The sequence below is a fragment of the Hippopotamus amphibius genome, chromosome 6, assembly GCF_030028045.1.
Source record: "Hippopotamus amphibius kiboko isolate mHipAmp2 chromosome 6, mHipAmp2.hap2, whole genome shotgun sequence".
Taxonomy (NCBI): domain Eukaryota; kingdom Metazoa; phylum Chordata; class Mammalia; order Artiodactyla; family Hippopotamidae; genus Hippopotamus; species Hippopotamus amphibius.
Window position 1 is genome coordinate 118,480,429 of NC_080191.1, and position 13,634 is coordinate 118,494,062.

At 38.0% G+C, this 13,634-nt stretch overlaps 1 protein-coding gene across 3 annotated transcripts in view; it reads left to right on the top strand.

The window, feature by feature from the left end:
• ARMC8 (armadillo repeat containing 8) overlaps window positions 1–13,634 on the top strand; it is a 106,758-nt gene that overhangs the window by 32,786 nt on the left and 60,338 nt on the right. For 2 of the 3 annotated variants that reach the window (XM_057738330.1, XM_057738331.1), the window contains 4 exons: window positions 577–648; window positions 2,017–2,159; window positions 2,263–2,360; window positions 12,476–12,568. In XM_057738330.1, coding sequence (XP_057594313.1) covers window positions 577–648; window positions 2,017–2,159; window positions 2,263–2,360; window positions 12,476–12,568 — 406 coding nt within the window. The remainder of the gene's footprint in view (window positions 1–576; window positions 649–2,016; window positions 2,160–2,262; window positions 2,361–12,475; window positions 12,569–13,634) is intronic. The other variant, XM_057738332.1, reaches the window with a different exon arrangement.

A 13,634-nucleotide genomic window follows, 5' to 3' on the forward strand; every position in this document is an offset into this window, starting at 1 on the left:
ATAAGTTAAAAGATGCATATTGTAAATTTTAAAGCAACCATTAAAAAACAACAAAACAAAACCCAAAGAGATACAGCTAATAAGACAGTAAAGGAGATAAAATGGAATCACAGAAGTACTCAGTCCAAAGAAGTCAGAAAAAGAGGAAAAAAGTAAAGTCATGGTCCCTGAAGCAAGGTCAGATTCATTCTTTGGTCTGGCTGCTTTTACTCCCTACTCCCAGAGCCGTGCGTGAGAAGATGGCCCATATTTCTTTTTGTTCAGATTGGTGGCCTTTTTTGAAGAACTCAACTTCCTTTGTATTAGAAGTCTTTTGCCAATACTCAAAATATCTTTCACTGCCCCCTCTCCCCCTTGCCACTCTCCTGTTTTACAGCCCCATATTTACATACCTATCTCTATCCCTTCTCTTTGGCAGTCCAGGTGGGAAAGCGTCAGTGTTTTCACTTTGTCACTAACTTCTGTACTTGCCAATCCAAGATGTTGCATGATAAAGATAAAGTGGGATGAACTGATCTTTTACTTTTCTGTGATGTCTCAACATACCTTACCTTTTTCTCTTTCCCTTGAATTCAGAGACATGAAAAATGCTGTAATTGGAAACAACAAGCAGAAAGCCAACCTCATTGTTTTAGGAGCTGTTCCAAGGTAAGTTTGCTATCATCGCCTTTTTCTGTCATACTAAGTTTTGAATGTATTCTCATTCTCAACCATAAAACCAATCTTTTTTCTATATTGTCTGTCCTCTTATTTTTTTTAAGTAAATGCTTTGAAGTATATGAAGCATCTCTTTAAAAAAAATTAATGTACCAGGGAATGGAATATAAAGCAAATGTATTAATACTTTTTAGAGGTTCAGGAAGGTCATTGTCCCTGCAATAAAAGGACATGTTGGGTAGAAAGCAGTGTACACCAGCCTAATTCTTCCCTGTCTCCTCAGAGCTCTGGCAATTTTTGTATGATTGGATAATAATTTCTTAGGATTCTCAAAACCTTGTTTGAACCAAAAAAATAAATAAATTCTTGGTTTTTTAATCCTGCTTTTCTTTTTAAATTTTTAATTAAACCAGAATTGCTGATTTTTAAGTTAACATAGAAAGTTTGATTTCTTCTGATGAAGCTAATAAGCTTCCTTTTGGCAGACAGTGGCAGTTGTATGACTTCCGCTTTGCCTTTGCTACCTAGAACTACGTTTTATGTGCAGTTGCTGTAAGTTTTTCATTCAGAATTTTTTAATGTTTTAGTTTTTTCTCTTCTCTTTCTTCTTTTCTCTCTTTTAGTATAGGATTAATGGTTTTATTGTTTTTTTTTCATCATAATTGGCCTTTGGTAGCTATAAAGCTGGCAGCAGTCTTTCTTAGGGGATTAGTGCTCAGTATATATGAATATGCTTTAGGGAGCACGAAAGTTCTACCTTAGAACATAAAGGAGATGGTCATAGTGGTGAATGATTAAAATTTGGGGAGTAGTTATTTGGCAGGCTGGCCTGAAGTAGAAATAGGATCTTCTGTTCCCCAAATAGGAGAACTGGAGAAGGAAAAGAAATTCCCGTGCTTAAAGAGCTGCACAGGACTCTAAATATTCCCTCTAGGCTAGACCTCTGTGATCTCTGAACTGCAGTGCTGGATATTCAGGGTCTTTAAGATCTGGCAGCACTTGGCTTTGGGAGTCCTTATATCCTGGAGTGGCAGATAACATGGACTGTGGTGCTGCTATTCCACAGAGATCACTTGTGGACACCTTTCAGATTTACAGTTCTGACAAACTAAGATTATATGATAGTTCTGTTGCTCAAAATGAAGAAAAATCTCTTCTAGATCCACCCCTCCCGATATTTCTTTATTAAATTAACACCTTATATAAAAATATGACCATTTCCTAGCCCTCTGTAAGCTCACCAATTATATTTTCAGTGTGTGGAATGTGTTGGTGGCCTTTTTCTGTAACATTACTTTTAGCTAATGGTTACTTTTAAGTTTTTTAGTCTCTTCTGTTTATCAAGTTCTTTCTTTTTAGATTATTGTACTTGCTTCAGCAAGAAACCTCAAGCACAGAGTTGAAAACTGAATGTGCAGTGGTATTGGGAAGTCTTGCTATGGGTACTGAAAACAATGTTAAGTCTCTACTAGATTGCCATATTATCCCTGCCTTACTGCAAGGTATGTAGGAAGTCATTTTTATACAAGTAAAAATTAGAATCGGTTTGCAGCATTTTAAATACGAGTTGAAAGGATGAGCCTCAAATCTGTTTTCCATTTATAGGACTACTGTCCCCAGACCTGAAGTTCATTGAAGCTTGTCTTCGATGCCTGCGCACCATCTTCACCAGTCCAGTCACTCCAGAGGAACTACTGTATACAGTGAGTTTTAGGTGTTTTTGAATCATCAGTTGCATTTTACTAACAGCATACTTCTAATTTCCTTAACATCTCAGAATTGATCTTAACTGTGATAACTGTTATAGAAAAGTCTTAAGTATTTGAATTCTTTCTAATTTGTAAATATCCAATGTTCTAAGCTTTGTAAAGAAGTAAAAGATGGTCTCAAACCTTGAGGAATTTATAAGTTGGGGAAAGGTTTTGTTTTTTTGGTAAAAACAGCCTTCTTAATTTCTTAATATGTACAAATTAAGGAATTATATTTAATGCACTAACTATAGGTTAAATCCGACAGAGTGTGCCATAAAGGTAGAATTTGACCTGGTCTTGAATAATGGGTAAGATTTTGAGAAGTGGAGAGAAAAGAAACTGTTCTAGGAAACATCCATGTAAGAGAGAATATGCAGGACAGTGGACAGAATAGTCTAACGCAGGAAGAGAATCAGTGTTCATTTCAAGATGGAAAGGTGAACCAGAAGCAGCTTATTAGAGGCTTACTTCCCAGACTAGAATCAGAGAATATGTGTGAGAGATCTAAAGACCTTTAGAGTCATTCGATGGTTTTCAAAAACTTCAGGGATTATTAAAGGGTGTTTTTATCTGTTGATTTCATGGGACTTTCTTAATAAAAATTATCCAGGCTAGTATTTTCAAACACTCTTATCCACAATCCACAGTAAGAATTATATTTTCCACTGTCATACTGTGTGTGTGTGGCAGGGGGGAGTGGAGCAAGGGGCAGTGAGAATGTCTGGGAGACTCTTCACAAAACAACTCCATACACTTGATGCCTTCTGATTTCTATTCTGTCCTTTTTCATTTTAAAAAAATGCTGCGTGTGATTCTCTGAGCTGACATATAGAATCAGAGTTTCAGAATGGACATATATGAATCAGAGATCTTGTCCAGAATCATGTTTTACAAGTATTTCAAGAATATAAGCAGTCAGGAAGCACAGGCAAAGCGAGCAGGGAGAGGGACTATGTCACGTGCCTCCATAGTTTGTTTTTCCTACATTAGACCCTTGCTCCTCTGGCCCGTAATGATACATAAGGTCTGTAAGTGAGGTTTGTTGGTCACCTCACACAGCAGGGAGGGTCTAAATTATGAAACATCTCGATTTTATACCTCAGGGATTTGTGCCGCATTCTTCAGGGAGCCATGCCTCATAAATCTGTAGACTGTTTACTACACTGGTTCTCAAAGTTGAGTGTGCACCAGAATTACTTAAGACACAGGGACATTAAGTGACTTTCACAGAGAGAATACCTAAATTATGAAACAATTGTATGCCTCAGAGACAGTGGAGAATCTGGGAAAAGTGTTGGGTAGCATAATGACAGAGAGTAGTATTTCATTGTAACTAACTGACATCTGTGAGTTGGATTGTGTGGAGGCCAGCTGCCGCAGCAACTCAGGCACTAAACTAAAGACAGCACCATCCTGTTGAAGAGGGCAGGATGTCTAGCTTGAAATCCTGTTTATCAGATGGGCAACTTTGGGGAAATTACATAACTGTTCTTTGCCTTGTTTAATCAACCATAAACTGCAGGTGTTTAACACAGTTGGCAGAAAGGAGGCAGGTGTGAAGAAATGGGATAGGGCCTGTTGTAACAGGAAAACTGAGAGATAAGAAAGCAGTGGAGGAAAGGAATGAGGTGGAAGTAGTTTTAGGAGCCTCATAGAGGCTCTTCCTCTCAATTGCTCTTCTCACTCAGCTGCTATCTACTTCCCTGTTTTCTCTCACTGTCATCCCTGTCACCCCCCATCTATAAAATAGATGTGTACTTTACATTTTCATCTCTTCCCTTTTATAAATGCATTCAGTGGCTGACCTTCTTTGAAGTTTTCTGAGTTTTGTTTCATTTTATTATTTTGTCCATGCTGAACAGCTTATGGGATCTTAGTTCCCCAACCTGGGATCCAACCTGGGCCCGCAAGCAGTAAAAGTGCTGAGTCCTAACCACTAGACCACCAGGGGATTCCCTCATTTTGTTTTTAAACTGCTTATGACAACACAGGTTTATACTAACAAGCAAGGGGAGAGATTCTACTTGTAGGCATCAACAGCCTTCTGTTTTCCTACTTAGCTTTCTTCTTTTTTTTTTTAGAATTTTGAGATATAATTGACATAGAATAAAGTGCATATATTTAAAATGTACAATTTGATTTTTTCTTATTAGTAATGTACATATGGCAATCCCAATCTCCCAATTCATCCCACCCCAACCACCCTCGCTTTTCCCCCTTGGTGTTCATATGTTTGTTCTGTACGTCTTTGTCTCTATTTCTGCCTTGCAAACTGGTTGATCTATACCGTTTTTCTAGATTGTGCATATATCCGTTAATATATGATATTTGTTTTTCTCTTTCTGATTTACTTCACTCTGTGACAATCTCTAGGTCCATCCATATCTCTACAAATGACCCAATTTCGTTCCATTTTATGGCTGAGTAATATTTCATTGTAGATATGTACCACATCTTCTTTATCTGTTCATCTGTTGATGGACATTTACATTGCTTCCGTGACCTGGCTATTGCAAATAGTGCTGCAGTGAACATTGGGGTGCATGTGTCTTTTTTTTTTCTTTCTCTTAATGGTCATACATTTTATACATATTAATGTATATTTGGCGATCCCAAACTCCCAATTCATCCTACTCCATCCCCACCCCACCCCCCTGCCTACCACTTTTACCCCCTTGGTATCCATATATTTGCTCTCTATATCCCTGTCTCTGTTTCTGCCTTGCAAACCAGTTGATCTGTACCATTTTTCTAGATTGCGCACATATCTGTTAATATACGATATTTATTTTTCTCTTTCTGATTCACTTCACTCTGTATGACAGTCTTTAGGTGCATCCATGTCTCTACAGATGACCCTATTTGTTCCTTTTTATGGCTGAGTAATATTCCATTGTATATGTGTACCAGATCTTCTTTATCCATTTGTCTGTTGATGGACATCTAGCATGTTTCCATGACCTGGCTGTTTTAAATAGTGCTGCAGTGAACTGTTTACATGGGGTGCATGTGTCTTTTTGAATTATAGTTTTCTCAGGGTATATGCCCAGTAGTGGGATTGCTGGGTCATATGGTAAGTCCATTTTTAGTTTTTCAAGGACCGTCCATACTGTTCTCCATAGTGGCTGTATCAATATACATTCCCACCAATAGTGCAAGAGGGTTCCCTTTTCTCCACACCCTCTCCAGCATTTATTTGTAGATTTTCTGATGATGCCCGTTCTAACTGGTGTAAGGTTATACCTCATTGTAGTTTTGATTTGCATTTTTCTAATGATTAGTGATGTTGAGCAGCTTTTCATGTGCCTCTTGGCCATCTGTATGCTTTCTTTGGAGAAATGCTTATTTAGTTCTTGCTCATTTTTTGATTGGGTTGTTTGTTTTTTTGATGTTGAGCTACATGAATTGTTTATTTTGGAGATTAATCCTTTGTTGATTCATTTGCAGATATTTTCTCCCTTTCTGAGGGTTCTCTCTTCATCTTATTTATAGTTTCCTTTGCTGTGCAAAAGCTTTTAAGTTTCATTAGGTCCCACTTGTTTATTTTTGTTTTTATTTTCATTACTCTAGGAGGTGGGTCAAAAAAGATCTTGCTGTGGTTTATGTCAGAGAGTGTTCTTCCTTTGTTTTCCTCTAAGAGTTTTGTAGTGTCTGGCCTTATATTTAGGTCTTTAATCCATTTTGAGTTTATTTTTTGTGTATCGTGTTAGGAAGTGTTCTAATTTCATTCTTCTACATGTAGTTGTCCAGTTTTCCCAGCACCACTTATTGAAAAGGCTGTCTTTTGTCCATTTTATACCCTTGCCTCCTTTGTCATAGATTAAGTGACCATAGGCACATGGTGAGTTTATCTCTGGGCTTTCTATCCTGTTCCATTGATCTGTATTTCTCTTTTTGTGCCAGTACCATATTGTCTTGATTACTGTAGCTTTGTAGTATAGTCTGAAGTCAGGGCATCTGATTCATCCTGCTCTGTCTTTTTTTCCTCAGGATTGCTTTGGCTAGTCGGGATCTTTTGTGTCTCCATACAAATTTTAGGAATTTTTGTTCTAGTTCTGTAAAAAATGCCATTGGTAATTTGATAGGGATTGCATTGAATCTATAGCTTGCTTTGGGTAGTATAGTCATTTTCACAATGTTGTTTCTTCCAATCCAAGAACATGGTATATGTCTCCATCTGTTTGTGTCATCTTTGATTTCTTTCATCAGTGTCTTACAGTTTTCTGAGTACAGGTCTTTTACCTCTTTAGGTGGGTTTATTCCTACATATTTTATTCTTTTTGTTGCAATGGTGAATGGGATTGTTTCCTTAATTTCTTTTTCTGATCTTTTGTTGTTAGTGTATAGGAATGTAAGAGGTTTCTGTATGTTAATTTTGTATCCTGCAACTTTACCAAATTCATTGATTAGCTCTAATAGTTTTCTGGTGGCATCTTTAGGATTTTCTATGTATAGTATCATGTCATCTGCAAACAGTGACAGTTTTACTTCTTTTCCAGTTCGGATTCCTTTTATTTCTTTTTCTTCTCTGATTGCTGTGGCAAGGACTTCCAAAACTGTGTTGAATAGTAGTGCTGAGAGTGGACATCCTTGTCTTGTTCCTGATCTTAGAATGCTTTCAGTTTTTCACCATTGAGAATAATGTTTGCTGTGGGTTTGTTGTATTTGGCCTTTATTATGTTGAGGTAGTTTCCCTCTATGCCCACTTTCTGGAGAGTTTTTATCATAAATGGGTGTTGAGTTTTGTCAAAGCTTTTTCTGCATCTATTGAGATGATCATATGGTTGTTATTCTTCAATTTGTTAATATGGTGTATCACATTGGTTGATTTGTGTATATTGAAGAATCCTTGCATTCCAGGGATAAACCCCACTTGATCATGGTGTATGATCCTTTTAATGTGCTGTTGGATTCTTTTTGCTAGTATTTTGTTGAGGATTTTTGCATCTAAATTCATCAGTGATATTGGTCTGTAATTTTCTTTTTTTGTAGTATCTTTATCTGGTTTTGATATCAGGGTGGTGGTGGCCTCACAGAATGAGTTTGGGAGTGTTCCTTCCTCTGCAATTTTTTGGAAGAGTTTGAGAAGGATGAGTGTTAGTTTTTCTCTAAATGTTTGATAGAATTCACCTGTGAAGCCATGTGGTCCTGGACTTTTGTTTGCTGGAAGATTTTTTTTTTAAATAAATTTATTTTTTATTGGTTGCATTGGGTCTTCGTTGCTGTGTGTGGGCTTTCTCTAGTTGTGGAGAGCGGGGGCTAGCTTGGTTGCAGTGCATGGCTTCTCATTGCAGTGACTTTTCTTGTTGCAGAGCACAGGCTCTAGGCACACGAGCTTCGGTAGTTTTGGCACGTGGGCTCAGTAATTATGGCTTGCTGGCTCTAGAGTGCAGGCTCAGTAGTTATGGTACACGGGTTTAGTTGCTCCACAGCATATGGATCTTCCCGGACCAGGGCTCGAACCCATGTCCCCTGCAGTGGCAGGTGGATTCTTAACCACTGCACCACTAGGGAAGCCCTGTTGGAAGATTTTAAATCACAGTTTCAATTTCATTACTTGTGATTGGTCTGTTTGTATTTTCTGTGTCTTCCTGATTCAGTCTTAGAAGGTTATACCTTTCTAAGAATTTACATTTCTTCCAGGTTGTCCATTTTATTGGCATATAGTTGCTTGTAGTAGTCTCTTATGATGTTTTTTATTTCTGTGGTGTCTGTTATAACTTCTGTTTTATTTCTAATTTTATTGATTTGAGTCTTCTCCCTTTCTTTCTTGATGAGTCTGGCTAAAGATTTGTCAATTTTTTCTATCTTCTCAAAGAACCAGCTTTTATTTTTGTTGATCTTTGCTATTGTTTTCTTTGTTTCTATTTCATTTATTTCTTCTCTGATCTTTATGATTTTTTTCTTTCTGCTAACTTTGGGTTTTGTTTGTTCTTCTTTCTCTAGTTTCTTTAGGTGTAAGGTTAAATTGTTTATTTGGTATTCTTGTTGCTTGAGGTGGGATTGTATTGCTATAAACGTCCCTCTTAGAACTGCTTTTGCTGCATCCCATAGGTTTTGGATCATTGTGTTTTCGTTGTCATTTGGCTCTAGGTGTTTTTTGATTTCCACTTTGATTTCTTCAGTGATCTCTTGGTTATTTAGTAGCATATTGCTTAGCCTCCACGTGTTTGTGTTTTTACTTGTTTTTTTCCCTGTAATTGATTTCTAATCTCAAAGCATTGTATTTGGAAAAGATGCTTGATATGATTTCAGTTTTCTAAAATTTACTGAGGCATGATTTGTAACCCAGGATGTTACCTATCCTGGAGAATGTTCTGTATCCACTTGAGAAGAAACTATAATCTGCTTTTTCAGATGGAATGTCCTATAAATGTCACTTAAATCTATCTGGTCTGTTGTGTGATTTAAAGCTTGTGTTTCCTTATTAAGTTTCTGTCTGGATGATCTGTCCATTGGTGTAAGTGGGATATTAAAGTCCCCCACTATTATTATGTTACTATTGATTTCCTCTTTTATAGCTGTTAGCATTTGCCTTATGTATTGAGGTGCTCCTATATTGGATGCATAGATATTTATAATTGTCATATCCTCTTCTTGGATTGATCCCTTGATCATTATATAGTGTCCTTCCTTGTCTCTTGCAACATTCTTTATTTTAAAGTCTGTTTTATCTGATATGAGTATTGCTACTCCAGCTTTCTTTTGATTTCCATTTACATGGAATATCTTTTTCCATCCCTTCACTTTCCGTCTGTATGTGTCCCTAGGTCTGAAGTGGGTCTCTTGTAGACAGCATATATATGAGTCTTGGTTTTGTATCCATTCAGCCAGTCTGTGTCTTTTGATTGGAGCATTTAGTCCATTTACATCCAAGGTAATTATTGATATGTATGTTCCTATTATCATTTTCTTAATTGTTTTGTTTTTGTTTTTGTAGGTCCTTTTCTTCTCTTATGTTTCCCGCTTAGAGAAGATCGTTAAGCATTTGTTGTAGGGCTGGTTTGGTGGTGCTGAATTCTCTTAGCTGTTGCTTGTCTGTAAAGCTTTCGATTTCTCTGTCAAATCTGAATGAAATCCTTGCTGGGTAGAGTATTCTGGTTGTAGGTTCTTCCCTATCATCACTTGAAATATATCATGCCACTCCCTTCTGGCTTGCAGAGTTTCTGCTGAGAAATCAGCTGTTACCCTTATGGGAGTTCCCATGTATGTTATTTGTCGTTTTTCCCTTGTTGCTTTTAATAACTTTTCTTTGTCTTTAATTTTTGTCATTTTGACTACTTATTTATCTTGGCATGTTTCTCCTTGGGTTTCTCCTGCCTGGGACTCTCTGTGCTTCCTGGACTTGGGTGGCTATTTCCTTTCCCATGTTAGGGAAGTTTTCGACTGTAATTTCCTCAGATATTTTCTCAGGTCTTTTGTCTCTCTCTCTTCCTTCTGGGACCCCTATAATGCAGGTGTTGGTGCATTTACTGTTGTCCCAGAGGTATCTTAGGCTGTCTTCATTTCTTTTCATTCTTTTTGTTGTATTCTGTTCTGCTTCAGTGATTTCCACCATTCTGTCTTCCAAGTCATTTATCCATTCTTCTGCATCAGTTATGCTGCTATTGATTCTTTCTAGTGTATTTTTCATTTCAGTTATTGTATTGTTCATCTCTGTTTGTTCTTTAATTCCTCTAGGTCTTTGTTAAACATTTCTTGCATCTTCTCCATTCTTTTTTGAAGTCCTGGATCATCTTCACTATCATTATTCTGAATTCTTTTTCTGAAAGGTAGCCTATCTCCACTTCATTTAGTTGTTTTTCTGGGGTTTTATCTTGTTCATTCATGTGGTACAAAGTCCTCTGCCTTTTCATTTTGTCTGTCTTTCTATGGCTGTGGTTTTCGTTCTGCAGGCTGCAGGATTATAATTATTCTTGCTACTGCTGTCTGCCCTCTGGTGGATGAGGCTATCTAAGAGGCTTGTGCATGCTTCCTGATGGGAGGGACTGGTGGTGGGTAGAGCTGGGTGTTGTTCTGGTGGGCAGAGCTCAGTAAAACTTTAATCCACTTGCCTGCTGATGGGTGGGGCTGAGTTCCCTCCCTGTCGGTTGCTTGGCCTGAGGCAACCGGGCACTGGAGCTTACAGGCTGTTTGGAGGGGCTAATGGCCGACTCCAGGGGGGCTTATGCCAATGAGTACTTCTTAGAACTTCTGTTGCCAGTGTCCTTCTCCCCCACTGTGAGCCACAGCCACCCCCTGCCTCTGCAGGAGACCCTTCAACACTAGTGGGTTGGTCTGGTTCAGTCTCCTACTGCTCCTTCCTCCTGGGTCCTGGTGCACACACTGCTTTGTGTGTGCCCTCCAAAAGTGGAGTCTCTGTTTCCCCCAGTCCTGTGGAAGTCCTGTAGTCAAATCTCACTGGCCTTCAAAGTCTGATTCTCTGGGGATTCCTCCTCCTGTTGCCAGACCCCTAGGTTGGGAAGCCTGACATGGGGCTCAGAACCTTCACTCCAGTGGGTGGACTTCTGTGGTATAATGGTTCTCCCGTTTGTGAGTCACCCAGTGGTTATGGGATTTGATTTAATCACGATTGTGCCCCTCCGACCGTCTCATTGCAGCTTCTCCTTTGTCTTTGGATGTGGGGTATCTTTTTTGATGAGTTCCAATGTCTTCCTGTTGATGATTGTTCAGCAGTTAGTTAATTCCCATGCTCTTGCAAGAGGGAGTGAGCGCACGTCCTTCTACTCCACCATCTTGAACCAATCTCCTCAGCTTTCTTCTCAAACATTCTTTTCTTTCTGAGGGAAACCCCAAATCTTGTTTGTCCCAATAGTGGTATTTTGGTATTCTTTTTTTTTTTTTTTTCTTTTTTTAATTTTTAAAATTTATTTATTTGGCTGTGTTGGGTCTTAGTTGAGGCATGCAGGATCTTCACTGAAGTATGCAAGATCTTTAGTTGTGGCATGAGGGATCTTTAGTTGCAGCATGTGAGCTCTTAGTTATGGCATGTGGGATCTAGTTCCCTGACCAGGGATCGAACCCAGGCCCCCTGCATTGGGAGCACAGAGTCTTAGCCACTGGACCACCAGGGAAGTCCCTATTCTGGTATTCTTTTACGTTTCCTTCCTTGCCCTCTGTTGTCTTTTGTTAAAGTGTGGTCTGTAGACCAGCAACATCAGCCATCAGCCATCAGTTCAGAGCTTGTTAGAATGCAGGATCATAAGTCCTACTCAAAATCTGCAGAATCAGAATCTGTACATACAGAATATTCCCTGGGAGCATATGTGCAATGCACATTCATATTTGAGAAGCATTGCTATAGGACTTGTGACAGCATCGACCAGGGGACTTGAGCTACGTCTCCTTCTCCACCTGTGGCTCAGGCCAAATATCCTTTCAATGTTTAATTCTTTTTGTACTCAAGGAAAAGGGATTTTTGGAGAGCCCCGAAGCAGGTTGGGTGGATTCTTCTCTCTTCCATACCATCATGATGTATGTTTTGAAGGGTGAGTAGTAGGCAGAGAGTGTATAAGTGAGAAATTGCTGTTATATAAATTGTCTTGTGAAGACTGAAATTAACTAACTACCGTTATTATGAGTGTTAACCTATTCCTGATATATACCATAATATCTCAGAGATTAAAATTGGCAACTTTTATTTTAATACATATTATTACATTTATATTTATATGCTTGTTTTAATACAGAAAATATTTTAATTCCTCTTTATAAGCTATTTGTTAGTATATATCTTATTGTCATTTTGGTTTCAGAATAGATTTATGTCAAGTCTTATTGAAATGATTTTGTTTTATTGTTGGGATGTAGGCTCTTTATGGGAGAGAAATTGAGATTTCCTGTCCTTGTTCTTGTTGTCAAGGATGAAAATTGAAGCCTCTTTCCTTGTCCTTTGCGTAGACAGTTTGATGGCCATGTTGCTTTTGTGTTGCTGTGTTCCTTAAAGAGACTTGATTTACTGTCTTTAAGATAAGAGGCTTACATATATACCTGCTCATGGAAATCATTAGAGATACTCAGCGTGTCTGATTTCCTTGTTGCTGTGCTCTTCTTCCCTTTGCCTCCAGGATGCCACAGTGATACCGCATCTCATGGCGCTGCTTAGCAGGTCCCGTTACACCCAGGAGTACATCTGTCAGATCTTCTCACACTGCTGTAAAGTAAGAAGCAGAACAAATGTTCTTTAAAATATAAAATCTTGTACGTCCTCAGGAGATGTGCCTCCTTTGTGTATCCTCCTGGAGCTAATCTATACAAATAAAAGCAGGCCTATGTATATATTTTCCCCTCTTTTTTTTTTTTTTTTTGACACAAATGGTAGTATACCATACATACTGTTCTGCACCTTGCATTTTTCACTTATCTTGAGGGATATTCCATATCAGTATATAAGGAGCTTCCTCATTCTTTCTTTTAAAATAGACAAATAGTATTTTATTATATAAATGTACAGTAATTTATGTAACCAGTCCTCTATTGTTGGGCATTTAGCTTGTTTCCAGTCTTATTTCACAGCAGTGCTGCAGCAAATACCATGTATGTAAGACATTTTATAAGAAACAGAATTGCTGAGTCAAAGAGTGTGTGCATTTGCAATTTTACCATTGTATATGGAGATTATACAATTTTATACTCCTACCAGCAGTATATGATCATGACTGTTTCCCCATACCCTCAGTTTCCACATTGTTGGAAATTGTTTTAAGGGATCTCTTATAAGGAGACCTAAGAGAGATTCTTCTCTCCTCTCTTTTGAGAGAAATTTCAGTATTAAAAGAGCCTGAGCCTAAACTGAAGAGTGCCATGCAGTGCTACTTATTTTGTTTCGTAGTTTACATATTGAGTGTACTCTCTTGATAACCATAATTTGCTAACTTTTAACCAACTCATTGTTTAACTTCCAATTATAAGTTTTTCAGGACAGCATTACTTACCTGCATATCACTTATAATACAAATATAAAATGAGGAGTTTGGGGAACTATTGGAAAGAAGGAAAAGTGAACAAATATATACTAAACTAAGATCACAGATCTGTGCTATTTTAGAACAGCTTCCCAAATATAAATTAAATAACTTGGTTTCAGAAAAAGTATCTATAGATTATAACTTAAAACTTTAAACCCCCTCCCAAACCCTAGCTGACTATCACAGCCTATTCTATTCTATATAAGACATTTAGAATTTAAGATTTTTGTGAACAGTCGCTGAGGTTTCTTTCCCTGGA